This window comes from Mustela putorius, unplaced genomic scaffold, assembly GCF_011764305.1.
Source record: "Mustela putorius furo isolate JIRA1106 unplaced genomic scaffold, ASM1176430v1.1 tig00000585_pilon_pilon_pilon, whole genome shotgun sequence".
Lineage (NCBI taxonomy): Eukaryota > Metazoa > Chordata > Mammalia > Carnivora > Mustelidae > Mustela > Mustela putorius.
In genome coordinates this window covers 628,357-654,099 of record NW_025421424.1, presented here as the reverse complement: position 1 = coordinate 654,099, position 25,743 = coordinate 628,357, and the positions used below count along the sequence as shown (strand labels likewise).

The 25,743-nt window shown below is 47.9% G+C and overlaps 3 protein-coding genes across 11 annotated transcripts; 2 read left to right on the top strand and 1 right to left on the bottom strand.

The window, feature by feature from the left end:
- The first annotated feature begins 91 nt into the window (after positions 1-91).
- On the top strand, positions 92-9,472 carry POLR3C (RNA polymerase III subunit C). 5 transcript variants are annotated; one of them, XM_004779636.3, is made up of 16 exons: positions 111-229; positions 709-831; positions 1,166-1,371; positions 1,664-1,919; positions 2,030-2,215; positions 3,367-3,455; positions 3,991-4,095; positions 4,211-4,321; positions 5,634-5,714; positions 5,961-6,012; positions 6,363-6,423; positions 6,877-7,027; positions 7,839-7,940; positions 8,064-8,113; positions 8,531-8,680; positions 9,322-9,472. In XM_004779636.3, exons 3-16 carry the CDS (start codon positions 1,225-1,227, stop codon positions 9,401-9,403), a joined length of 1,623 nt encoding a protein of 540 aa, XP_004779693.1. In that variant the 5' UTR covers positions 111-229; positions 709-831; positions 1,166-1,224; the 3' UTR covers positions 9,404-9,472. The 5 variants fall into 5 exon arrangements, with proteins under 5 accessions (XP_004779694.1, XP_004779692.1, XP_004779695.1 ...); XM_004779637.3 differs by lacking the exon at positions 709-831 and having other exon boundaries at positions 92-229; positions 4,229-4,321; XM_004779635.3 differs by lacking the exon at positions 709-831 and having other exon boundaries at positions 92-229.
- A 154-nt stretch (positions 9,473-9,626) lies between these two features.
- On the top strand, positions 9,627-16,951 carry NUDT17 (nudix hydrolase 17). Of its 4 annotated transcripts, XM_013049515.2 has the most exons (8): positions 9,633-11,752; positions 11,924-12,110; positions 12,359-12,384; positions 12,519-12,611; positions 12,878-12,976; positions 13,198-13,334; positions 13,716-13,868; positions 16,411-16,951. In XM_013049515.2, the coding sequence occupies exons 1-8, from the start codon at positions 11,561-11,563 to the stop codon at positions 16,412-16,414; spliced, it is 891 nt and encodes a 296-aa protein (XP_012904969.1). In that variant the 5' UTR covers positions 9,633-11,560; the 3' UTR covers positions 16,415-16,951. The 4 variants fall into 4 exon arrangements, 3 of the variants coding, with proteins under 3 accessions (XP_044937750.1, XP_004779701.1, XP_012904969.1); XR_006607252.1 differs by having other exon boundaries at positions 9,628-12,110; positions 13,721-13,868; XM_004779644.3 differs by having other exon boundaries at positions 9,631-12,110.
- PIAS3 (protein inhibitor of activated STAT 3) lies at positions 14,085-24,608 on the bottom strand. Of its 2 annotated transcripts, none has more exons than XM_004779642.3 (14): positions 24,401-24,608; positions 21,147-21,564; positions 20,908-20,992; positions 20,654-20,704; positions 20,303-20,393; positions 19,650-19,784; positions 19,353-19,458; positions 18,411-18,484; positions 18,116-18,276; positions 16,647-16,780; positions 16,398-16,566; positions 16,098-16,231; positions 15,870-15,907; positions 14,085-15,239 (listed from the first exon to the last, which is right to left on the bottom strand). In XM_004779642.3, exons 2-14 carry the CDS (start codon positions 21,559-21,561, stop codon positions 14,973-14,975), a joined length of 1,860 nt encoding a protein of 619 aa, XP_004779699.1. In that variant the 5' UTR covers positions 21,562-21,564; positions 24,401-24,608; the 3' UTR covers positions 14,085-14,972. The 2 variants fall into 2 exon arrangements, with proteins under 2 accessions (XP_004779699.1, XP_004779698.1); XM_004779641.3 differs by lacking the exon at positions 24,401-24,608 and adding an exon at positions 23,691-23,829.
- Positions 24,609-25,743: the final 1,135 nt, after the last annotated feature.

Below are 25,743 nucleotides of genomic sequence, written 5' to 3'. Positions count from 1 at the left end.
CCGGCTCGCAGGTCCTCCAGCCTTCCAGCGAGAAGAAAGAAAGAGCGTCACCGGAAACCACCGAAACTCCGGGGTAGAGCGGCCCGCGTTGTTCCTCTTTACCTCCTTCCGGGCTGTCCGTCTTTCTGCGAGAAAGGGCCGTGGGCTCCCCCTCTGCCCCGGCGGCCCGCGGGAGCCGTAAGAAGCCGCCGTGGGCGACTCGGCAGCATTAGATTGCATTGACCCAGAGGTTAGTGGAAAAAGCTACCTGGACGAAGCGGCCCTGTCTCTAGACGAAGGGACCAAGTCTGGAACGGGGACCTGCGTGAAGGGAGTGAACAGCCAGGAGCTAAGCTCCTTGGAAGTGCTTTTCCGGGATGGCACAGGGTCTGGGGATGCTTCCCCAAAGACGTGTGGTTGGGAATATTGAGCTGAGAGGCAGAGACTTGGCCTCTGGGGATTTGGGCAAATAAATGAACAAACCGATGATTGGGAGCACTTGGGATAATAAGGAAATAATTATACTGTATAATCAACTGTGTCTGTTTCTGTTTGTGTCTGCTTTTTGAAGGAGTAGGAATTTTAGAATTAAATACTGCCCTTCAGACAACATACTTCATCTCCTATTTGAAACACCCAGTTGAGAAGCTTTCCTTTACCTCATTTTCTTTTTCTAAGTTGTCATTTTCTTCATGGACTGGGAATGACACTACCTGTTCATTCCCATAGGGCTGTGAACAGTGGCCTTAAGTCTTACAATCAATGAAGTATAGAATCTAAAGTCTATGACATCGCAAAACCATTTACACCCAATTTTTAAGGAAAATTAGAATCATACGTAATCCCATAAAGGTAAATTTGGTATATAATCTTCCAGTCTTTTTTTCTATGTATATGTACTTTTTTTTGTAATAATTGAATTTTCCTCTACATTTTGCTTTCTAATCTATTTCTTTCACTTAATGAACAATTTTCTGTGCTCAAACGTATTATACTTTAAGTGGTGGCTAGTATTCCACCGTGTGGGTATGCCATCATTTATTGAATTAACTCCTTATTGTTAGACATTAGGTTGTTTCTAGTTTATCACTATAATGAGAATAACAGTGACATTTTTATTATTTTCTTGAGACAGAGTATCTAAAATGAAATTTTAAAAATTTCTAATGTCAAAATTGCCCTCCAGAAAACACGTGAATTTACACTCAGCAGCTTTACTTCCAGCATCAGAGACTCCTCAGTACAATGACTCAAGCAGAAATTAAACTTTGTTCTTTGTTGCTGCAAGAGCATTTTGGAGAGATTGTAGAAAAAATTGGAGTCCACCTAATCAGAACAGGCAGCCAGCCACTGAGAGTAATTGCCCACGACACAGGAACATCGCTGGATCAGGTATGTGTGGGTGACATTTTAATTTGCTTTCATTCATTTTTTTTTTTGAGAATTTATTTTTTTGAGAGAGAGAGGGAGACTGAGAGGGAGAAGCTGACTCCCCGCTGAGCAGAGAGCCTGATGTTGGACTCAATCCCAGGACCCTGAGATCATGACCTGAGTCAAAGGCCTAACAACTGAGCCACCCAGGCACCCCAGCCATCTCTGAATACTTAGTAAATTGTTGGACAAAAATTGACAACAAAAATGAGCTGTGTCTTTAGATCTTTTGTCTCTTTTGGGTCCTATCTAGGTGAAAAAAGCCCTTTGTGTGCTCATCCAGCATAACCTGGTGATATATCAAGTGCACAAACGTGGTGTAGTGGAGTATGAAGCCCAGTGCAGCCGTGTGTTGCGAATGCTTAGGTATCCCCGGTATATCTATACCGCCAAAACACTGTATAGCGACACTGGAGAGCTCATTGTGGAGGAGCTGCTACTGAATGGCAAAATGACAATGTCAGCTGTTGTGAAGAAAGTGGCAGACCGACTCACAGAGACTATGGAGGGTCAGTAGCATATCCATAGCTGTTAGCAAAAGTGTAGATTGGCTGGCTACAGGACTGGACCCTCAGCTAACTTAAGCCGTCTCAATGGCCTCTTTCCTCCTATTGTACAGATGGCAAGACCATGGACTATGCTGAGGTATCAAACACATTTATGCGACTAGCAGACACACACTTTGTACAGCGTTGCCCCTGGGTGCCTGCCACTGAGAATTCAGACCCGGGTCCACTGCCACCTGCCCCCATTCTTGTCATCAGTGAAAAGGACATGTACCTGGTTCCTAAACTTAGTTTGATTGGTAAGGAATTTTGACCCATGGGACTTGCCCTAGTTGTGGATTCTTCCTCAATAATTGTTAAATGAATGAATGAATCAGTTATCACAAATTTACCCTGTGCTAGATACTTAAGTCTCTGTCCTTTTGGGGCTTAAGTCTAATACAAAAGACTTTGATTAATCAAATAACCACGTGAGTACTATGGAGGAAAAGTATGAGGTGTGGTTTTTTTTTTTTTCTTTTTAAAGATTTTCTTTATTCATTCATGAGAGATAGGCAGGGTTAAGGGGAGGCAGAGGCAGAGGGAGAAGAAGGCTCCCTGCGGTACAGGGAGCCCGATGCATGACCCTGGGATCAGGACCTGAGGTGAAGACAGATGCTTAACCGACTCAGCCACCCAGGCAAAAGTATGAGATGTTATGAAAATATTTAACAGGGGACTAGATTTATCGGAGTTTAGAGTGCATGTTTTTTTGAGAAAATAGCATTTGAGCATCTGAGCTAAGATTTTAAACTAACCGGTGAAATAATGTATGAAGGGGTACAGAGGATAAACATTTTTGGCAAAAGTGCAGTGAGAAAAAAAAATAGGATAGTTGAGGAAGTAAAATATGGGTTAATGTAGTTAAGGGACAGTGAGCTAAGAGAGCCATGTGATAAGGATAGAAAGGCAGGGGCTAGATCATGCAGGACCTCATACAGTGTCTGTTCTTTATCCTAAGAGTAAAGGAAAACCACTAAAGGATTTAAAGGACATGACATGATCTAATTTGTATTTTTAAAAGATTTTCCTGCTTGCAGAAAGGATGGGGTAGAGGTAAAATATTGACAAACCCAGTGAAAAATTAGATACAGAAAGGTGAAGGAGACAGAGGTGCCAAGAATGACTCTGTGTCTGACTTGCATGTGGAGGAGGATGGTCCTCCTCCACTCACTGAAAGGAAGTATTTGGAGCAGGAGCAGTTTGAGGGAGAAAGTTAGTACTTTATTTTTTGCATATGTTGAGCTTCAAATGACTTCATCCTTGCCTTGAATTTCTTGTAGCTCCTCAGCCTCCCTAGCAACATTAACCTAGAGGCAGCTGGAGATGTCTTGGGATGGAGGGACACATGCTCTGAGGTTCAGTGATTTTCTGAGATGTAACCCAGCTGTTCATCTGTTTTATTTGGCAGGGAAGGGTAAAAGGAGAAGATCATCTGATGAAGATGCTACTGGGGAGCCAAAAGCCAAGAGATCAAAACATAGCACAGATAACAAAGAGGTAACAGGACTAGGAGTCCTCACCCTGAGGCAAGGCAGAAAGAGCACCTAGATAACAAGCCCCAAGAGAGTTCACAAGGTTGAGAAGTAGTAAGATTATGAACGTCATTAAATATTGACAAAGAATAAACTAACAAAGTGTAAACTCCATTGCTGTCTCCCTTCTGAGGCTTAACTTACTTCAGTCATTGGACAGAGGCAGCATCTTATGCCAAAAAAAGGCCTTCTGTTTTCTCTCTCTGAAATAAGAGGCAAGGTCATGTGCTGAGAGCAAGAAGAGAGGGGTAAATGGGAGACTTTAGGATACTAGAGAAGAGTTCAGATAGAGAAAGATTATAAGTGAGTTTAGAGAATCTCTATTTGGATATTGTGAATTTGTCTTGTCAAGGCACTAATCCACATGATTAAATGATTTTTTTCTACTCCATGTAATTGCTACTAAGAAATAGTGATCAGTTAAATCCAAGCTCCTTACCAGAAAACTCACCAAGTACACTGTGTCTAAATGTTTCCCTCTAATCCTTTTCTCCTCCCAGCCCATTCCAGATGATGGGATTTATTGGCAGGCCAACCTTGACAGATTCCACCAGCACTTCCGTGACCAAGCCATTGTCAGCGCAGTTGCCAACAGGATGGACCAGGTGATACCTAAGTGGGTGGGACGGTGGCCTGAATCAGTAACATTCACTTATTTGCCAGATATGGCCATTGGCATATAGCCAGAGCCATCACAGCAGAGTGAATTCTGAATTGCAGTTCACTTTTCAAACCCAGACCAGCAGCGAGATCGTGCGGACTATGCTTCGGATGAGTGAGATTACCACTCCCTCTGCTGCCCCCTTCACCCAGCCATTGTCTTCCAATGAGGTGATTTTCATGTTCTTGTAGTACTAGTCTGACAGACTATTGGATATTTTAATTCTTATACACAGAGCCTGGGATGAGGTTGAGATCTGAGCCTTTGAAAGAGTTTTTACTGTTTGAAGTAAGACAAGGATTTTCTTCAGGTGGTAGGTACTGAAATATTTGGTCTCAGGGATCCATCCTTTAAGAACCTAAACCATTCTCTTGGTCAAAGTAAAGCTATTCCTAATTGTTCTAAGAATCCACTGTTTGGAATCTGAGAAATTTTGTTGGTGCTCAAAACATTATTTGGCCACTTATATTTGTTTTGTTCAGTGTACTTATTTTGCGTATTTTAAATTTGTTTTTAGTATGTGTGTTTCTTAAAACATGAATACTTAATGTATCAAATACATTTTATTTATATTCTATTTCATTACATTTACCCATATTAAATATAGTTATATTTTCACTTTATAAAATGGAAGTATTTTATAGTATAAATAGTATTTATACTTTATAGTATTTTTAAAATTTTAAACTTATTATTAAACAAAAATTTCAGGCTTCTTTTCTTTCAGCAAAAGTAATTACATGACCTACATAGAAATGTATAATATTTGTTAAGTTGTAGCCCCTAAACTTTTAGGAATGGTGGGCATGTTCTGTATCTTATTGTGGGTGGTAGTTACATGGGTATATGTAATTGTCAACACTTATCAGACTGAACCTCTAAAATCTGGGCTTGTTATTGTATGTAACATACCTCAGTTTAAATATGTATGTAATTTTGTGTGATCCCAGCCCAGCCCTGGGTATTCTTGTTCATAGTTTGATACCTATATTTATTCAGACCTTTTTTTTAATGTGGCTATATGTATATTTTTTAAAGTAGTTGTATGTATTTTTTATGTAGTTATATGTATATTTAAATTTTATGTAGTTATATGTATATTTTTTAGCAAAAAAATTTATGTAGTTATATGCATTTTTTTAGCAAAAAAAATAGGATTATACTCTATAAACTGTTCTAAGGGTGCTTTTTTCATATGACAGTGTATTGAAGCCTTCTTTTTCATGTCAGTATATATATGTAGATCTCATTTCTTATGGCAGTTTCATGTTCCATTTAGTGGCCATGCTGTACTCTATTTTAATTAGTTCCTTATTATTGTACATTTGGATTGTTTCTCGTTTTTTACTCTTAGAAACAATATCGCTGTATATTTGGACATATTTATACTTATGATATCTGAAATTAAAACATCTTTATTTCAATAATGTCAGCAATTCTAAGTTTCCAAACCCATTTTCACCATCTCTTTTTGCTCCATAGATCTTCAGATCCCTACCTGTTGGCTATAACATCTCTAAACAAGTTCTTGATCAGTATCTCACTCTGCTGGCAGATGATCCAGTAAGTCTGTTTTTTCTTTTCTCCTGCTGTGTTTACAATTTATTTCTGCCACTGAAACCTGTTATCCTTCTTCTGTAGCCTCATTTTCTACCTACCTAGCTCAGATAGTTTCTCTACCATCATCTGATAGGAAGGCTACCTGCTACAGACTCTTGGCCAGATTTGCTCCTTTGGAAATAGAATCACTGGACTTTCCATTCAGTTAACACTCTTTGTGTCTCTCTGTTTTTGTTTTTGTTTTAATAGCTAGAGTTTGTTGGAAAGTCTGGCGACAGTGGTGGAGGAATGTATGTCATCAGTATCCTTACCCATTATTTCCTTATAGTCAGGCAGCCTGAACTATGAAGAGGAATGGTGACTTAATGCAAAAAAGATTAGATAATATTCAGTAGACTAAATAAGTCAGAAAATTGAACTAATACATTGATGATAAAGAAGTAAAAAGGACTTTTAATTAGCCAAATTTTAGTTAAACAAAAGCCTGACTTAAATCCTAGTAAATTGAGTTATTGAAATACTTACATACCATAAATGAGACCAATGTGAAAAACAAAATAGCATTTCAATTTTGAATTAGAGATGTAGGATTAAAACTAAGATCACAGTGACCAGGCCAAAACATTACTGACCTTAATGCTCTGCATGAAGACTTGCATAAAGCTCTCGGATCCCTAGCCACAGCCACTCTGGAGTCTGTCGTACAGGAGAGGTAAGATGGTCACCCTGCTCAGGGTTGGGGTCAGACACTTCCTTTCCACACTTTATTTGAATAAGCAATTTGATCATTATGTAGGCACCCAGTATTCACACTTCTTGGTGCATTTTGCCCATTTTTCCACTGGATTGCTATAGATCCCATCCACTACTGTTCTTCACTCTAAATACCCTACTGCCTAATTCCTAATGATGCCATTTAACCAGGCTTCTGAAAGCCTTTACTTAAAATGCAGGAACTCAGGTACTCAGGTGAGTCAGCAGTTGGTAACTCCATCGTGATTAGCAGTATCATTAACTATCTGTGAAGTTGTAAAAGAAATCCCCGATCACTGTTCCTCTCTCTGGTCCTGGCTCCATGGATACAGAGCAACCGCCATTTGTGACTAGTAGCTAAAACTAATCTGTGTCATGCCATTTGCCTTCTTTAGTCTTTATTCTTTCCCAGGTTTGGGTCTCGCTGTGCCAGAATATTCCGTCTAGTTTTGCAAAAGAAACACCTGGAACAGAAGCAGGTAGAAGACTTTGCAATGATTCCAGCAAAGGAGGCAAAGGATATGCTTTACAAAATGCTCTCGGGAAATTTCATATCACTCCAGGTAATCAGTGGCATAACAGTCCCCAACCAAGGGAGCTAGCTGAGGGTGAAAGAAACTTCTGAGGCAAACATCCTGAACCCCAAGCAAACTCTGTTTCCAACTCTGAGATAGGAAAAGGAGAAAAAAAAAAGAATTATAGAGACATAGCAAGGACTTGAAAGAGAATTGGGAAACTTTAAGTAGCCTGGTTAAAAAGAGGCACAGCCATGAAATCACCCAGAATTGCCCTTTTTCCTTAGTTCTTAGTCCTTACGCTTTGTCCTTTCCTCAGCCCTTAAGTCTATTATAGATGAAATCTGCCAATGGTTTATATTGGGTCCTCACAATGTGCACAGCCATGTAGTATGCCCTATGTGGGAACAGACAGTGGATCTGGGAGTCAGAATCATAGTTCTGCCTCTGATCCAGTTAACGCTGCCTACCATCATTTTCTCATCAGTAAAATGATATAAAGAATAATATGATTTGATATGATATGATATATGATATGATAATAACAATGATAAAAAGAATACTATGGTATAAAGAATAATATGATTTGTCCTAAAGATCAAATATGATCAACATGACACATAAGCATTGCTCAGAAAATGTTAATTGCCTTCTCTTTCTTCCTCACTGAGGATGCCTACAGTCAAATAGAAAAAGCTCTCCATGTGGCTGATTTTGCCACAAATGCTGAATGACTGGGGAAGAGGAAAGTATAAGTGAAAGAGAGAGAGCTGAGTTGCTCTGAATGGGACAGGTGTTTACTTTGCCATTTCTGAAGAACAGTGTGATTTCTCTTCTCTTTCTTTCTATGGACAAATAGGAAATTCCCAAAACGCCAGACCATGCCCCATCCAGGACCTTCTATTTATATACCGTGAACATCCTGTCAGCTGCCCGAATGTTGCTGCACAGATGCTACAAGGTGATTTCTTCTGGACCCTCTCCCCATTCCCTCCACACAGATAAGGCTTCACCCTCATGCCCCCTTTAGCCATTTTACTTGAGCTACTAAATAGAACCATGTGCATTTCTTCTCTCCCCTCAGAGCATAGCCAACTTGATAGAAAGGAGACAATTTGAAACCAAAGAGAACAAGTGAGTAGCATTTTCAGTTGAGTAATTAACATTTTTCAAGGTCAAAGTCTTGAAGGGGAATATCCTATAGAAATAAGAACCAAGAGAGACAATAACAAATCTAGTTGCATTGAATTATTGGCTTAGGTTGACATAAATCATACATTATTCTAAACTGTTAATGATATACCCCCAGTGAAATAATTTTGCAGTTTAAATTTATAGGAAATGTACAAATTGGCATTAAACTTTAAGTGCAAATGAGAGGCAGTAAGAGTTTCAGGAGCAAAGTCATATTTCTAGTTAAACTTGTAAAAACTATCTTTGGAAGGTGGCAATATCCACTTTGACCAGGAACATGGGAGAAGAAGGAGTTATGCCAAAATGGTAAAAGAATCGACAAGAGGGACATGCCTCAGAGCTGTGTTTGTCTGACAGGCGTCTACTAGAAAAGTCTCAGAGGGTGGAAGCCATTATCGCATCTATGCAGGCTACAGGTGCAGAGGAGGCACAGCTCCAAGAAATAGAGGAGATGATCACAGCTCCTGAACGCCAGCAGCTAGAAACCCTGAAGCGTAATGTCAACAAGTAAGCATCATAAATCTCCAACCTATGTTTCAAAATACCTTCCAGACAAGTCCACCTCAACACCCCGTTACCCTTCCAACCTCACCCAAGCAAACCTAAACGCACCCTCTTCTTCCCCAGCTCAGTTGGCAGAATTTAATCCACCTGTTTTCCCAGGCTTAAAAACTCTAAAAGCATTTCAGCTTCTACTGCCTTATCGCACACTCTTGTTCACCAAGTCTGTTGATTTAACTTCAGTAATGTGTCTCAAGGGGCGCCTGGGTGGCTCAGTGGGTTAAAGCCTCTGCCTTCGGCTCAGGTCATGATCCCAGGGTCCTGGGATCGAGCCCCGCATCGGGCTCTCTGCTCAGCAGGAAGCCTGCTTCCTCCTCTCTCTCTGTCTGCCTCTCTGCCTACTTGTGATCTCTGTCTGTCAAATAAATAAATAAAATCTTTAAAAAATAATAATAATAATAATGTGTCTCAAATCTGGCCTTTCATCTTGGTCCTCATGCAGGCCTTTATCACTTCTTTCCTGGACTTTTGTAGTCACCTCCCCCTTCAAACCATCTCTTAAAATGCCCTCAGTGCCATTCTCCATGGCCTCTGATCTTAAATAATGAATGTTCAGTCTGTGTAAATGCTTTCACTTTTTCACTCAGGTTGGATGCTAGTGAAATCCAAGTGGATGAAACCATCTTCCTACTGGAGTCATATATTGAGAGCACCATGAAGAGGCAATGACCCAGAAGAAGAGCCTTTCTCAAAAATCTGGGGCAGTTGGAAGGAAAAATAAAGGAGGTGACTGATGCATTCTCTGCAGTGAGATACATTGCAAATTCCTTTTTTTTTTTTTTTTAATTTATTTGAGAGGGAAAGTGAGCAAGTGTGTGCACATGAGAGAGAGAAGGAAGGAGTAGGAATGAGCAGGGGAAGAGGGAGAAGCATACTCTCTACTGAGCGGGAGCCCAGCATGGGGTTTGATCCTGGGATCATGACCTGAGCCGAAAGCAGTTGCCCGACCGACCGAGCCACCCAGGTGCCCCCATTGCTGATTCTTATATTGAAATGCCCTCTCTATCTCTACTGCCCAGAAAACATCAGAAAGAGTTTGACATGTTTTTTGAAGTTTGCTGATCCTGTATTATCCTCATCATTGTATTCTCCACTCATCAGATCTCATTAGGAGAAAGGGCCTCAAGTCAACTAGATTAATCAACTATTAGATGCATTAAGTTAAGCCAAGCCTGTGTTTGAATATCCATGGCAGTGGAAGAAACTTCTTCCTAAGCAGTTCATTCTGTTCTCAAAAGGCTACCCCTATTCTTTATTTTGTTAAGTTGTAATCACACACACAAACACACACACACACACAGTGTAGGGAATATGAAAGATACCCACACAGAGGGAAGTAAAAGCTATTTTCAGAACTAGCAGGTTCTGAAAGATACCTAGATTGGCCCCAGCATTCACATTGGAATCTACGGATAAAATACAACTTGCCAGCTCCAGGCTTCTAGCACATCTGAAACCGTGTATGTAAGACTTAGCACAATGCCTGGCATACAGTAAGGACTCAAGAAGTCATTGCCTTCCTCTTCTTCATGGTTTCTTAAAAGCAGCAATTCTAAGTTTTCTCTCTTAGTGACTTGGGTAGATAATTAACCTACCTGATGTAATTTGTCCCAGCAGCTTCAGTTCATTTAAAGCAGGTAGGTGCTATTACAGTCTCTTCAGTTTCCTCTTCAATGTCCATTCTCTCTAATTCATTAAGATTAATGAATTTAATTGTTCGATCAAGTGCCAATTAACTGCTAGCCATTATACTGGATATAATATACCAGGATCAATAAGTTGCTGTCTCTGCCTTCAAGCCACTCACCATTCTTTACTGAGCAACTGTTATGTGCCCAGGAGTGGGCTAGGCTTTAGGGATACAAAGATGAATAAGCCTTATACACACAGCCTAGTGGGAGGAGACAAATACAAGGAAATACTGGGTGGGGCTCTAGCAGAAAAGTACTGTATACAGAGAGGCAAGAGGGAAAAGGGTCAAGAAAGAAAGCAATCGCAGAGAAAGTGATAATCTGTCTTATGAAAGAAGAGGATTTGCCAGGTAGGAGGGGGAAAGGGTCCCAGAAGGAAGCAGAGCCTGGTTCCAGGAAGAAGTGCAAATAGGATATAACCAGAAAACAGGGCCTAAGTCCTGCCAGCATTGAGGCTGGACAGCCCACAGGAGCAAGGGGGATTGGGGGTGAGGGGGTCCTCAATATACTGTGCTTAGTAGTTTATCTTCTAAGCAGTTGGAAGCAAGATGATGAGATCTGTTTGAGAAAGATCACTCTGGAAGCACCCTAGAGAATGAACTGGTAGGGGAAGGACTATTTGGAGATGTGCAGTAGTATCTCTGGCAGAATAGGAGTAAAGCTAGGACTAGAACAATGGAGGCTAGAGAGCAAGACATCCGAGAAATTTTAAGGAGATAGAATCTACTGCACTGGGTTGCCATATGAGTGAGAAGAAAGAGAGGGGAGGGGAAAAGAATGTTTCCTGGGTGTCTGGTCAAGACACTAATTCGAGGTGACACCTACTACAGCAGATGGGTGTATAGAGCTACAGAGGGGTGCTTAAGTATACACAGCCTGTGGCTGGTGGGAGGGAACATGTGAGTTGAGAAATCATCCAGTCTGAATCACTCTCCTTAAGAAAAGAGGGAGGAAAAAGAGGAGCCGAGGAATTAGAGGCTTTCTTCTTTGTCATTTACTAGCATTGCACCCTTGGCTCCTCCCCAAGGCTTCTGCCTAAATTTCCCCGGCCTCTCTCCGACCCGGCCCAACACTCGGGGCGGCGCCGCTGGGCCAGCAGAGGGCGCCAGGCGGACCGCAGCCCAGAAGCCGCGTTATGGCCGCCTCGCGGGTGCTGCTGCTCCTGTCCGGGCGCCCTGTGTCGCCGAGCTTCGTGCAGAGTGTGTGTCGCCTCCTGGGCGCCGGGCCAGGGTTCGGGCCGTGGCCCACGCACTGCGGCTTTAAGCGAGGACGACTCGTCCTCTCGGACCGGCCATTCCCAGGCGCTTCGACCACGCTTCCGCTCCAGGTCCGGAGAAAGGGGAGCGGGGTGGGGGGCAGGAGTGGGGTGTGGAGCTGGCGCCAGAGGCCAGGCTCCATCAGACTCGACCTCCTCCCCCATCGCGCGGCGTTGCCCAATTTTTGCCCGGCTTCTGAAGCCTTAAACCAAACGGCCACCTACCCCCCGCACCCCCACCAGCGACCCCCTTTCTGCCCTTTTGTGGCACTGGACCAGCAGCAGCTCAGGGCTCGGGGGTCTGAGCTGCCCACGAATCGAGGTGTGGATCTGGGTGTGGCCGTCATTCTGCAGTCCAGCGACCAGACTGTCTTATTAACCCGAAGGACAAGCACCCTCAGCCTTTCTCCCAACCTCTGGGTACCCCCAGGTGAGTGCCCTGAGAACAGAATTCCAAGTTCAGGAAGAAAGTGGCCCTTCACCAATAGTGCTAATCCCAGTCTCAGGAAAACAGGCCAGCCTACAAATATGGTGAGTCCCCTTTTCACAAGGAGTTGCAATGGCATCTACACCGACTGGAGGAGAGGGGTAGTATAGTGTGGGGGGTGGGGGATGATACAGGGGTGGTTCCTGACCAAGACCATCACCACTTACCTATTGGTCCCACTGTTGTTGCAGGTGGGCACGTGGAACTTGATGAAGAGGTAACCAATCAGCTAACCCGACCTTTACTGGAGGCCCTGAAACCAGAGACCTCTGGCTGGGGCTGCCTTGGGTGTGGGCTGAGGGAGGGGCAAACAAAGGACTTGAAGGAGACCTGTGCAATTCTCATTTCCAGCTGTTAGACGGAGGGCTCCGAGAGCTTTGGGAGGAGAGTGGATTGCAGCTGCCCCAGGACCAGTTCTCTTGGGTCCCTCTGGGGTTATGGGAGGTGAGACAGGAACCTGAAAGAGGTCCCTTCCTTATTTAACCAAGAGCCCTCAACAACTTTGAACCCACCAAAGCCAAAGAACAGCCCTTCACGTGCCTGGGCCAGAGGAGAAATGATTAACTGTGGGTGGATGGTTTGGAATCCCCAAACCCACAATCCCCACCCATGTCCCTTCTGCACCATCTCTACCCTCTACTTCTTCAGCTATATTTACAAAGTCTCAAAAAGAATTAGGAAGTTCTCATTTTTGCTGTATTCTCTCCTAGTCTGCCTACCCTCCAAGGCTGAGCTGGGGTCTCCCCAAATACCATCACATCATTCTCTATCTTCTCGTGGTCTCCCAGGAGTCACAGCAGCAGCTGCAGGTAGGGCTGACAGTGCAGGAAGGAAATGGGGGCTTGAGACCCAAGCAGACTAATTCTGTGACGGGGGGGGGGGGTGTCAGAGATATTCAAGAAATCCAATAGCCTCCCCCCCACTTGCCCCTGTCCCAAGTCTCTCCCCATTCCACTTGTGGGTAGGCCACAGTCAAGAACAGGCCTCCTAAGAGAGGCCACGGCTAAGGGGATCTAACTATCTGGCCTAGGCCCGGATCCAACCAAACCCAAATGAAGTGAGCGCCTTTATGTGGCTGGGACCAGATGTAGCAGCTGCAGTGGCCACTATGGAGGATGGTACAGAGACATCCAGGCATCTCTCCCAGGAGCTACCACCCTCCATCCTGTAAGAGCTTTGGCCTGACCCTCCAACACACCAACACATACTTGAATAGTCCCACCTCTTTCCCCTCCTCAGGGGGATTTTGTGTCCTGGGGGACATTTAGGGAGTGGGCTGGTCAGCTGATGATGAAAGGGGCACATGATACCAAAGACACTGTCCATCCAACTCCAGGGGTTCCTGCTTCAGCTGGCTAGCACTGACCACTGGGTTTGAGTCCCATTCCCCCAAAGGGGCAAGTCATTTAACCCCCCTTGAACCTGCTCCTTTTGGTAAATGAGGGGAACACCCACCCACCCCTTTCCTCCTGTGGCTGGGAGGGTTCCATAGAAGAGGGCTAAGCCACTGACAGGAGCACAGCCCAAACAGGAGCCATCATTATGCAGTATAGTAGAACTAAAGGAGGATGGAGGAGCTCGACCCCTGGCCTTGCCCGTGTCCACACTGCTGCGGACAACCCCAACCACAGATGAAGGAAAAGAGAGGGTCAGCTCTGGGACGAAGTTTGCCCTCAGGCTCTGGCTGCAACATCTGGGCAGGTAAGGGCTCTGCGACATTGGGCCGAATGCTCTATGAAAGAGAGGAAGGAAGAACAAATGCTCCCAGAACTCCTCAGTGGGACACCCCGCCCATGTGAAAGTAGGCCCAGGGTCTGCAAGGAAGCATAGGACATGGGCCTCCTCCCCGCAAACCAGGGCTCTGGAAATGGAAGTGCATAATTCCCCTGGCCCCAGCCCACCTCCAAGACACTCACAGACATTCACAACCTTTATTATGGGTAAGAACTTTGCTACAACTTTGAGAATAAAAAGTAAAATTACAACATAGGCCCTAGGCCCTGGAGGAGCCTGAAAAAGGAGAATGGGGAGAGCATGAGGTCTTCCCACCTCCCAGAAAAGGTGCAGAATGAGCCAGACCTAACCATGGGGCCATGGGCCTTTTGAAGCTCATGGCCCAAGCTGGTCAGCATATGAAACATTGTGAACTTAAATATATAAATAGAGAGAGACCGAGGCAACAGGCCAGGCCCTGCTCCCAAAGCCCTGGGGATCAGAGCTAAGGCCTTATGTCCTCCTCAGTCATACTGGGAAGTAGGAAGCAGGGGAAATCATCTTTGGAGTATTTTGGTTTTTCTTGTTTATGTACAAAAAAATCTACAACCCAAAATAGAGTTCTCTGTCCCTATGTCTGCCTGTCTGTCTGACCAAAGAGAACGGAATGGACATGAAGAGACAATGGATGTGGGGAAGGAACAGAACCATAGGTTTGGGGAAGAGAGGGCATCTAGGGGACAAGAGAAAGGCCCTTTCCCCATGACGCTCCAGCCAATTCGGCCCCTCCCCCAACTCACACCCCAACCCATGTGCCTCCCACTGCCTAGGTTAACATACCCAAAGGAATGTGCCAGCCATCTAAAGAACATTTCCAAAAATAGAACCCAAATGTCCTTAAAAAGAGGTTAAATATTAACCCTTTGGGTGCTGGCCTTGTTAGGCAGAGAGAAGGCCAAAATCAGGTATCCATGAAGGTCTTTCTGACCTTGGGCCAAAGCCCCCTGATGGGTCAGAGTAGCCAGGAGTCTGGACTGCACAGAGTATTTGCTCAGTGTTGGGAGGCAGTGAAGTTTCCATCGTCCAGGGGACTCAGTCCAGGGAAATGATGTCTGACCGGCAGCCAGTCAAAGAGGGACCTGAGGATAGGGGTCCTCCAGGCCCCTCCCTCAAGGCCCCCCCAGGGGCCACAATGCTACTGACACGGCCAGGAGGGGGTGCTGGAGTGGTGCTGCGGTGAGAGCTCCCCAATGTGGGGGCTAGTGGACCCAGGAAGTGGGAAGGGGTCCCTCGGTACTGGAAGAAGTGGCCAAGGGCATCCTGTTCATCTAGCGAAGTGATGACGGAGGGACCATAGTGCTGGGAGGAATCAAGGGCACAGTTTAAGATTTTCTCCTGACTTCACCCGCCTCCCAGTCACTCATCTCAGAAATATCCTGGGATAAATCAACCCCCTGGATCCCCAAATAGCCTCTGAGAAGCAGGGGAGACTCTCTTTCCCCCACTTCCCCACCCCACCCATGCCCTGCCCCTATTCCCTGCCTTGAGACAGCCCTTCTAGCTTGCTAGGTTTTTGGCCTTGTGGACGTCTGAAATGCACGGAATGTCCCTCTGGGGCAGGCACAGCACTCAAGTACACATGACTCCTGTGTGTGTGTGTGTGTGTGTGTGTGTGGGTGGGTGGGTGGCAGGGGGTGGGGGCAGTAAGGGGGTGGTTGGAGGGAGAGCAGTTGGGGGCAGAATTTTAAAAACTCAAGACAGAACAGTAACAGGAGATCAAAGAAGACATGGGTGAGAATCCGAAGAAGCACAGGTAGGGTCTAGTAGGGAAATAAACTGCCCAGCCCCTGTCTCCCAGCCCCTGCCTTTCCTCACAGAGAAGCAGATTTAGGTCTCAAGGGAAAAGGGGGGTGGGGGGGGGCAGGGCATCAGTGCCTAGAAAGGAATCTTCAGAGATCTGATAGCTTCATGGGAGAAGAGACCACTTACCTGACTTTCAGTCTGGAGGAAAGAAAACAAATCTAAACCTGGTAAGAAAAGAAAAATCAGAATCAATCTCCTGTCTGACCCCTCCATGGCCAAAAAAATCCCCAAAGAAGTCCCTTGGATTATAGCCTTGGCAAGAGAGCCAGAAGTCTTTGAAAAGGAACAGGGGTTCTGATCTCGTTTGGGGGCAGCTGTAGCAAGGAACAGCCCACCTTGTGATCAGTGTCCTACCTTGGATATCAGCCCCCAGTGGGAAAGCAGGTGGGTACTCATGTAGTGGGAGACTGGATAGGAAATCCCCGCCCAGTGTGCCCATAGCAGGGCTCCGTAGCACCGAAGATGGCTGGTGACCAGATGTCAGGACTCTGTGAGGAAAGAGGAAGAGCTGAGGCAGCCAGCGAACCACAGATGCCCTTACCCAGCTCAGCCTCCTGAGTCCCCTCTCTGCCCTAGGGTTTGTCCAGTGATCAGAAGGCATTCCTGACTTCTTCCTCTGCCTCTCTGCCGTGGACTCAGCCTATTTCCTCATACCCTTTGCTTCCAGGTAGTGCTGGGATGGCAGCTGAGGTGACAGGACAGTGCTTTTTGGTCGGGGGCAGGTCCTCCTCATCTGACGAACTCTCTATTGTCAAGTCAATAACTTCAACTTTCTTCTTATTCTCCGATGGATTGCCCTCTTGGACTGGGCTGTACTGGAGGCCTGCGGGTGGTAAGAGGACTGTGTCTCAGAGACGAAGCCATCCAAGATGTAGTTCAGCTGGGGGACAGGGGGTCACTCACCATCCAGCCCATACCCTGGCGGGGGGCAAACCTCAGATGCCTCCTTCTTGGGTTTCATTGGGCACCAGGATCCATCTTCCATGAACTGGATCTCATCACAATCCGAACAGGAATTAAGTATCTCCATGAATAAGCTGGGGGAAGGGGAGAGATGGGAATTCATGGGGCTGGGAGATGGCTGGGAACAGTAGCCGGGGAGTTCTGGGACTCACCTTCCTGAACCTCAGGAACTGAGGTTTCCTTGTCTGTATTCACTCTACTAACTCTTGAGTTGTCGGAATCAAATAAAGTAAGGTAATATAAAAGAGATTTGCCAACTTTAAATGCTTAATTTTCCAAACATTCTAAGCACACGTTTCACGTGGTACTTGCAACAAGACAAAAGGAGCAAAGATACCGAACTCTATAAACCATCTCAAAGAGGGCACTGGGAACGAGAATTGTCATTTAGGCTCTGGACGAGGGTTAGGATTAGCTAGATCAGTATAACAGACCCTCAGAAGAACTTTTTTGCCATTGTCAATGAAAGGTCAGGTAGTTGTTCTAGGAGATATATTTTATCAGTTCAATGCACTGATTCTGCCACTTAGTAACACTGAGAACTTTGAGCAAGATAATCTCTCTAGGCCTCAGCTTCCTCACCTGTAATGACCATACCCATCTCACAAGGTTAATTATAAGGATTCAATGCGATGAGGCATGCAAAGTTCACAGCATAATGCCTAATGCTTTAAATCCTCAATGTTGGAAATATATACAGTTGACAATGAACAACATGGGGGTTAAGAGCACTGACCCCACATAATCAAAAATCCATGGATGGGGTGCCTAGGTGGCGCAGGCAGTTGAGCATCCTACTCTTGGTTTCTGTTCGAGTTGTGATCTCAGGGTCATGAGATCGAGCCCCATGTCAGGCTCCACTTTGGGCACAGAGCTTGCTTAATATTCTCTCTCTCGCCTGCCTCACAAGCACATGCGCGCGCTCTCTCTCTCTCTCACAAATAAATAAATAAATCTTTTTTTTTTTTAAGTCTTTACTATTTAAAAAAAAATTCATGGATAACTTTTGACTCCCCCCAAAACTTAAATAACAACAGCCTACGGTTGACCAAAAGCCTTACCAATATCATCAACAATCAACACACATTTTGTATGTTAGGTGTATCATATACTGCGTTCTTATAATAGGGTAAGTTAGACAAAAGAAAAATATTAAGAAAATCATAAAGAGGAGGAAATAAATTTATATGTGCTGTACTGTATTGAAAAAAAAAATCTGTGTAAAGTGGACCTACACTGTTCAAGGGTCAACGGTATATTATAAAGGTAAAAAATTATACCTATACATATAAAGGGATTGATAGGTGAAGAGCTGGGGTTCATGGGAGGGGAAGGAAGGTCTCTCCATATATAGATGGGGGGGGGTTGCTAGTGGAGGTCCTAGGTAAGAGGAAGCAGAGTGGCCCTACCCATCAATGATAAGAGATTCATAAGGAGCCTTCTTGTCACACACAGGACATGTCCATGTTGGCTTCTTCTCATTCATCTGTAGATAAAGGGCAGCATCGAAGCTCTGCAGGTGGGCGCAGGTGAGGGCCCGACAAGGGACTGTCAGGCGCATCTTCCCTAGCTGAGAAGAGAGGAGTTCTCTGGTCAGAGTCCCCACATCCCAGGAGGCCTTACTCTGGTCGCCCTAGGAGCCCTCATCTGGGCCCAGAGTTTAATCCAGCTCCCCCTCCCCCTTCTCATCTCCCTTGTACCCACCGGGCACATGAGTGACACCCGGAGACTCGTAGTGGCCACCTCACTGTCCGGGTCAGCGGTCAGTTTCTCCTTGACTGAAACAAGAATGAGGCCAGAGCCACGGGGTCAGCAAAGCTGGAGATGAAGCCCAGGAGGCAGTGAGGCCAGAAGCAGACGACTCTGGCTGAGAGGCAGCCACGCAGAGTGCCTTTGGGGGCTGGGGGGATGTCACATGAAGACTGGCTGTGAGGGAGAGTTCCCTGTCCCTAAAGATGCTTAAACACAGCTGTGGGACACTGGGACAGAGATGACTTAAAGGTAACTGAAGCATCACAAGAGGGTTAGATCAGAGGATCCTGTTTCTTCATTTTTTATTTTTTTAAAGATTTTTATTTATTTATTTGACAGGGAAAGACATAGCAAGAGAGGGAACAGAAGCAGGGGCAGTGGGAGAGGGAGAAGCAGGCTTCCCACTAAGCAGGGATCCCAGGACACTGGGATCATGACCTGAACCAAAGGCAGATGCTTAATGACTAAGCCACCCAGGCACCCAGATCAGAGGACCCCTAAGACTCTTGCCAGTCTAGGAGCGCCTGGGAGGCTCAGTGGCTCAGCAGGGAGTCTGCTTCTCTCTCTGCCCCTCACCCCACTCGTGCGCTCTCATTCTCAAATAAATAAATAAAATCTTTTTTAAAACAAGCCTCCAGTCTAAAGAAGCTGGAAGCAGGGTCTATGAGGTGCAAAGCAGATGTATAATTGAGAACGCAAGGGTGTCCCTCAGTGCCTGAGATTGGGCTGACTTCTCAACAACAAAGACTGGTAAGGGGCTAGGGGTAGGGTTGGATTCGTGTGTGACGTGAGGTGTACTGTCACAAGAGGGGGATGGGTCTGACCATAAAGGCTGGAGGACCAGGAAGACTCAGATCCAGATCAGGGGGGGAAAAGGGGCAGGGTGTTACTCACTCAGTGCCCGAGAATGGTCTGGGTTCCGGATACCCTTTGCTCTGAGTTTCTGTAGAAGGGTCCCCGCAGTCAGCTGCCTCACCAGGTACACAGACAAGGAGTAGTTCTACATGGAGGGAGGGGAGGCAATTAGCCTCTGTTCTGCACATCACCACCACCTTCCCAACCCTCTGTCCCAGGAGGACCACAGACAGTGGGTCTGAGCAGAGGAAGATGTTTTCCCCAACTCCGACACTGGATGCTGTCCCCCTCACACCCTGCAGGCTTCTCTAGGTTCCCTGCCCCAGCCCTGCTCACCCGTCCAAATTCAGATGACCAGTTGACCACGATGGTGTTGGGAACTGTGGCCGAGAGACGAGCCAGAGGTGTGATGTTGATCGGGCGGCTAGGCCTCTTGGGCTCAGCCCCATTCTTGGTAGGGGGAAGGTAACCCTGGGGAAGGCAGACATGGGTCAAGACACTTTTATCTCAAGTTACTCACTTCCTGGAGGGAAGACCAGCTCGCTCAGTGACCAAGAACATGGGGGCCCATTCAGTGACTTGCAAAACTACAGAACTATCGAGGGTTGGGGGGGGGGTTCGTTCCTGGGGACAAAGGAGAGCTTATTCATTGACCAGGGAGACAGAAACCTACTTCCTGAGTTCCTGAGGAGGGAAGAACAGGGATGCCCCACTTCTTCCAACTCTTAGCTCTAAGGTCATCACTTCAGAGAAGTCTTCCCTCAACCTCTGGATTGAACTAATGTGCCTCTTTGGGTTCTGACAGAACCCTTTGTGCATCAGCCCTATCTCAGTATTCTTGAGATTGTGTTAATCCCTTAGTGAACGGACAACCTATGACATACCCAGGCACTGTGCTAGGCATGGCTCCTTTGTAATAGGTTTGCACTGAACATTTAAGAACTGAAAGAGGGAAGGGGTCATGGCCAGAAGAAGGGAAGAGCATTTACCGGCAGGGGGCACAGTTTCCCATTGACCTTGACAAAGAGGTTGGGGGGAAAATAATCCTCCTGGGGACAGCTGGTCTCACAGAGACAGAACCTGGTAAGCGAGAAGAAAGGATGAGAGAGTGGGGGAGGTGGTTTCTTCTTTCTGGTGGAAAGGCAGGGAATCTCTGAAGGTCCGTCAGAGATGTCGGCACCTGCAGCCCTTAGCACCCGACGAGTCCCAGGGTTGGGATGGACGTGACAGAGCGGCGCTGTCTCCTAGCCGTGTCCAGCACACCCTGATGGCATTCCCTCCACCAGCCCCCTCGCCCTGCCCCGCAGAGCCCAGCAGGGAAGGGAGGAGGATCAACTCACCTTAGCTGCACCTGTATAGTATAGTCACATTTGGCTCCTGGGAGAACCTCTCTGTGACAGGGAAGGAGAGGGAGACATGTCAGGATATGGCCCCCAGAGGACAGGGCTGAGAAGAGACACACAAGAGAATGAGACAAAGCAGATGCAGGAAGATGGGGACAAGCAGGAGAGCAAGACAGAAGAGAAGAGAGTCGGAGAAGAGAGTCCAGGGTTCACCACCCTGGGATGAGGTAGGAGGGCTGGGAGATAGGTACCTGGATGTGAGAATCTGCTGCACCTGCTGGGGCGTGAGGGCAAAGGTAAAGTGTGCCTCTTCGAACCGCTGGCTAGAAGTGGATGCTGAGAACACAAAGGGGCAGTTACTCCTGAGCCTGTGACAGGCAGCCACAGATGCTGCCCCCAACCTAGGCCGCTGATCCCACAGGACTAAAGTCTAAGAAAGGTTTGGGCGAGAGGTATGGATGCAGGAAACCTGAGGAAGACAGAGCCATACCAAGGGTGGTGGGCCGGATGAGCTCCGCATAGACTTCATAGAAGGGCAACGGTTTCATGGTGACATCAGGGTGCACAGGCTGGGGCAGAGGGGGGTGCATGTCCACTTCACGCTTGGGGCCCAGCAGGGTGCCAGGGGCCAAGAGGGCTGGGGGAATGGGAGCTAGAGGACCTGGGGAGCCGACAGGAGGGGTTCCAGGGGGCAGAGAGAGAAGAGAGAGATCAGAGGGCCCCAGGGTCTTCCGGGGAAAGCGTCGGCGGTAAAGCTCTTTGATCTTCATCTGGACACTGGGGGCACAGCTGGACTTGAGGAGGTGCAGGGCCTTGGCCAGGAGCTCGTGCTTCCGTCCACTCTTGTTCCGGCCAGCAAAGCCGAGCAGCACCTGAAGCTCAGACACCCGGAAGCTCATCACCATATGCTGTGGAGAACAGAGACACTCAAGAATACTGCCAAGGAGGGGTGCCTGGGTGGCTCAGTGGGTTAAGCTGCTGCCTTCAGCTCAGGTCATGATCCCAGGGTCCTGGGATCAAACCCTGCATTGGGCTCTCTGCTCAGCGGGGAGCCTGCTTCCTCCTCTCTCTCTGCCTGCCTCTCTGCCTGCGTGTGATCTCTCTCTGTCAAATAAACAAATAAAATCTTTAAAAAAAAAAAAAAAGAATACTGCCAAGGAGGCTGGGGCTGAGCTACCAAGTAGGCAGTGTCCCTTCCCCACACCCCTCCCCAGGGGCACTCATCAGAAAGACCTTCTGCAGCCAATGGATGACTGCCACACAGTCCATCTAGCCAAAGGGACATCTCAGTCCCATTTCAGGAACCCTCAGGTCAACCATATCACTAGCCCCCCAGAGCTTGAGGAACTCTAACTCCCCATGCCTGTAGGTCAGTCAGGTGGAGCAGGGTGCAGACAGCAAGCCAGCCATAGGCACACCAATGGGTCCTCTACAGCCTACCTCCATCCCTGCCTTGAGCCTGGCAGCTCCTTTAAGCTGCTTATCTCCTCTCCTGTTCTTTCTCAGACTCTCATACCCATCCCAGCCTCTTGGGAAGAGCATAGGAGACAGGGAGAAGGAGGGGGAGAAAAGGATTCAGGCCAGAGAGCCCCACGGCATACCCCTCCCAACACTTCAAGCTACCTCAGCTATTTTCCCCAAGCCTCTGAAGCATTTGTGGCCAGGGTTTTCAAGTCAGGGTTCAATACTTGTAACTCCCCCCAAATCCTTTCTAAGCATCATTTACATGAACACCCCTCCCTTAGTCCTGTTTTTCTGGGAGGCAAAGGACCAAAACTTGGGGCAAAGAGGCTAACAGTAAATCACCGAGTCCAGGCCACCCTCTTGTTTATCTGTTTACTCCATCTGCCAGGAACTAATATCCTGTTTCTCTCCTACATAGAGAAAATAAATGATCCTCCCCCTCCACAGCGGTGGAAGAGGAGAGGGCAAAGCTCTAAGCAGATGGGTGGATGAGGAGAAAGCGCGGGGCCTCTGAGCAAAACTGCAAGTTCTCCTAAAGGCAGCTGGGCCCAGTGACTAGACCTCAAGCCCACCAAGGGCTATGGCTCCATTTCAAAAAACAGAACAAAGCGAGGAGGCAGGGGGATGAACCCAGCGGTTCAAGGTTCTGTGAGATGTCCTCAGATATGGTTACCCTCAAGACTGTCTGGCAGTAGGAGGGCACCAAAAACTCTCTCCTCAAAGGACACCCTTCTGTGAATCTCTGGGAGACCCTGTCATGGGCAGGCCTTGCTAGCCCTCCACAATTCGCCCCGTCAAAGGAGGTTTTATGGCTTTGGGCCCCTTTTGAGGAACGTGATGAAAAACTTGGTTCTTCCATCTTTCTCCCACCCTTATTTCCTCTGTCCTGTTTTTATTTCTCCATTAGCTTTATCAAGAACCTCCCCCTTTCTATCCCATAGTTTCGCACTCCTCGGTCTCTGCCCAAAGACACCGATTCACTAAGGCAGCACCTTCCTCTGAGCCTCCAGGATGCTTCTGCCCCACCCCTCGATCTAGCCGCCCGCACAGCCCCGCCCCCTAGATCTCAGCCGCCTACTGGTACTTCCCAAGGCTCTGATCCCAACAGCAGCCCCAAAGCTTCCATCCTCTCAGCTGCATCTCCCCAGGAGCCTTCCATACAGCTGCCCCCCAGTCCCATCCCCACATCCGCCCCCTACTGTGGTATCTCTTGGCATCGATCAACTCGCCCCCTACGCCTCTACAGCAGCTTTTACCCCTGGCCCTCCTCCTCCATCTGCCCCAACTACCAAATCCGACTTCTACCCCCGCGTCCCCGCCCCCTGCGCCTCGGCCCCCAACAGCTGCAATTCCCCTCGGCCCCACCCCTACATCTGCCCCGCGGCCCCGCCCCCGGAGACCCGCCGCAGCCCGGTCCTCGCCCACAGCCACTTGGCTCCCACCCCCTGCAGCTAGTCTCCGCCACGTCTCCAGACCCCACCCGAGCCCTCAGCACCCAGTCTCGGTCGCTTCCCTGACTCGGCGTACCGCCGGGCTCAGTCCAGATGGGGATGGGGGAGGGGGCCGGTACCTTTAATTCGCCCAGCTCCGCCATCTTGAGACATCGCAGGCGCCCGAGCCCGAGCCCGAGCTCAGGCCCAGGGACCGGCGCACAACTCTCCACCCCAGCGCCGGCCGCAAATGCCGCCTGCTCCGCCCCGTCCGGCCCCCTACACCTCCCCTTCCCGGCCCCGCCCGCCCGGCTCCGGACAGGCCCCAGCCTCAGCCCCTCCCTCCACCGCCGGACCCAGCCCCTGCACGTCTTTGGCCTCGGTGCAAGACCGGAGGGAGCGTAGCCCGAAAGACCGCGGGGTTCCCGGGGGTAATGAAGAGGAGGCGGACCCGAAGTGCCTGGGGGAGGGGGCTTTGCCACGCCAGAGCTGGGAGGAGATGAGCTTTTAGGGAGCCAAAGATACTTGAAATATGGAGGGAAAGTATCGAGAACTGCTAAATTTTAAGAGATATGGGGGAGGGGTGGCGGAGTTGGAGCGAATACCGTCATCTCTTCTACAAGTTTAACCGGCTAAAGTCAAGAGTTCTACCAACTCGGGAAATACCTGAGATCTGAATCATTTCAGAGAAGCTATGGAGTTGTGAATAGTTCATTTCTAGACGGCTGTTCTCAATCCTACGTCCCCCCAAGCCCCCCCACCACCACCACCAGCTACGGTGTTGCTCGTGGTCCCGCGGTAGGACTCAAACTCGACAGCAAAAAAGTTTGGTGCGATGAGCGGGACTTACCAGCACAGTTGCACGGAGCGGGGAGGGAGCTCGGGAGGCTCGGAGGGTGGACTGGGGAGGTGGGGGGAGGGGGCCCAGCGCCGCTCCCGCTGTCTACAAGGCTGGAGGTCGGTCCGGCAGCTGGACGCTGCAGCCGCAGCTCCGCCCGGACGGGAGCTCCGCCCGGCCCAGCGCTGGGGCTGGGGCCGCCCCCTCCGGGGTGAGCCCGCCAGGACCGCGGCGACTGAGGGAGGGGGCGGAGTCTGAGGCGGGAGAGGGAGGGATTCGGAGCCGCGAGCGGAGAGATTAACTCCTCGAGTGAGCGGGTCAGGAGGGAGGACGTTCTTGGATCTCTTCATTCTCGCCCGCCTGGGGTGGAGTCCTGCTGCAAATGTGGCCGGATGGACGGGGATCTGCCCGCAGTTGGAGGTTCCTACTTGAAATGAGCCTCTTCTGCCTGGGAGAAAGCCTGGGCTTCGAGAATCCAAAGTGTACCTAAGCGCCAACTCTACCTGTGGTCCCCCATCCTCCTACCCCAAATAGAACGTCACCAGAGACCCCACGCCTTTGGTGTAGCTGAAGGTGAACAGAGGGGGGGGGTTCCTTACCCTCAATATTCATCTTTCTGCTCCCCTCTGAACTGCCTGCTCTTCTTCCAAAGCCTTTGACCTTCCAGAGACCCCTTTCTCAACCAAGCTCATCACTCACATGCAGGTACCATGAAAGCACCAATTTTAGGGCCGTTTACCCAACCTACCTACTGGAAAAACTCATAACATTTTATAGTTAGTGGCTGGGACAGAAGCAATAATGTCATTTGTTCAACAAACATTAGAATGCTGTTCAGAGATTGTTAGGTGCTGAGGACATAAAAAGCCTTGCAGGAGCTCTCTATCTAGCAGCGGCAACAAGATAGTTAAACCTGTAATTGTCATAAAAATAATCATAAATAATATGAATTACCCTCTCATTTAGCTTAAACCTTCAGTATAATCCTTCCCATGAGACCCCTTCCAAGCCGCAAGAATGAAGGTACCAGCCCGGCAATACCCCCAGGTACCTGCTGAATTGGACCATGCCCAGCTACTCTGTGGCTTGTATCCCTGGGGAAGATCTGTACCTTCCCATGACACTCAGGTTCTTTCCCTGATGCTTTGCTTCCAGCAATGGTGGGACTTAAAGCTAAATTCAAGCTCAAGTATTCAGTTCTAAAACCCAACTGTCTTCATCAGGCCCCAAGCTTTTGTTCTGTTCAGACCTCTAGGTCCAAAGTTACTATGGATTAGTTTTTATCTTCTAGAATTTTCAGTGATTGGAGAGGAGGAGGATAGAGAGGATTTTTTTTTTAAAAGGGGGGGGTATTC

What these genes read in the sequence shown, in the direction of transcription:
- POLR3C (XM_004779635.3), top strand. Translation starts at nt 1,225, where the DNA reads ATGACTCAAGCAGAAATTAAACTTTGTTCTTTGTTGCTGCAAGAGCAT. An exon ending in TGGAGGAATGTATGTCATCA is followed by an intron (nt 6,013 to 6,362) that starts GTATCCTTACCC and finishes CTCTGCATGAAG; the next exon opens with ACTTGCATAAAGCTCTCGGA. An exon ending in GAGTCTGTCGTACAGGAGAG is followed by an intron (nt 6,424 to 6,876) that starts GTAAGATGGTCA and finishes ATTCTTTCCCAG; the next exon opens with GTTTGGGTCTCGCTGTGCCA.
- NUDT17 (XM_004779644.3), top strand. Translation starts at nt 11,561, where the DNA reads ATGGCCGCCTCGCGGGTGCTGCTGCTCCTGTCCGGGCGCCCTGTGTCG. An exon ending in TCCCTCTGGGGTTATGGGAG is followed by an intron (nt 12,612 to 12,877) that starts GTGAGACAGGAA and finishes ATTCTCTCCTAG; the next exon opens with TCTGCCTACCCTCCAAGGCT. An exon ending in AGTCACAGCAGCAGCTGCAG is followed by an intron (nt 12,977 to 13,197) that starts GTAGGGCTGACA and finishes TATCTGGCCTAG; the next exon opens with GCCCGGATCCAACCAAACCC.
- PIAS3 (XM_004779641.3), bottom strand. Translation starts at nt 23,714, where the DNA reads ATGGCGGAGCTGGGCGAATTAAAG. An exon ending in AGACCATTCTCGGGCACTGA is followed by an intron (nt 18,485 to 19,352) that starts GTGAGTAACACC and finishes TTCTTGTTTCAG; the next exon opens with TCAAGGAGAAACTGACCGCT. An exon ending in TCCTCCAGACTGAAAGTCAG is followed by an intron (nt 15,240 to 15,869) that starts GTAAGTGGTCTC and finishes GATTCCTCCCAG; the next exon opens with CACTATGGTCCCTCCGTCAT.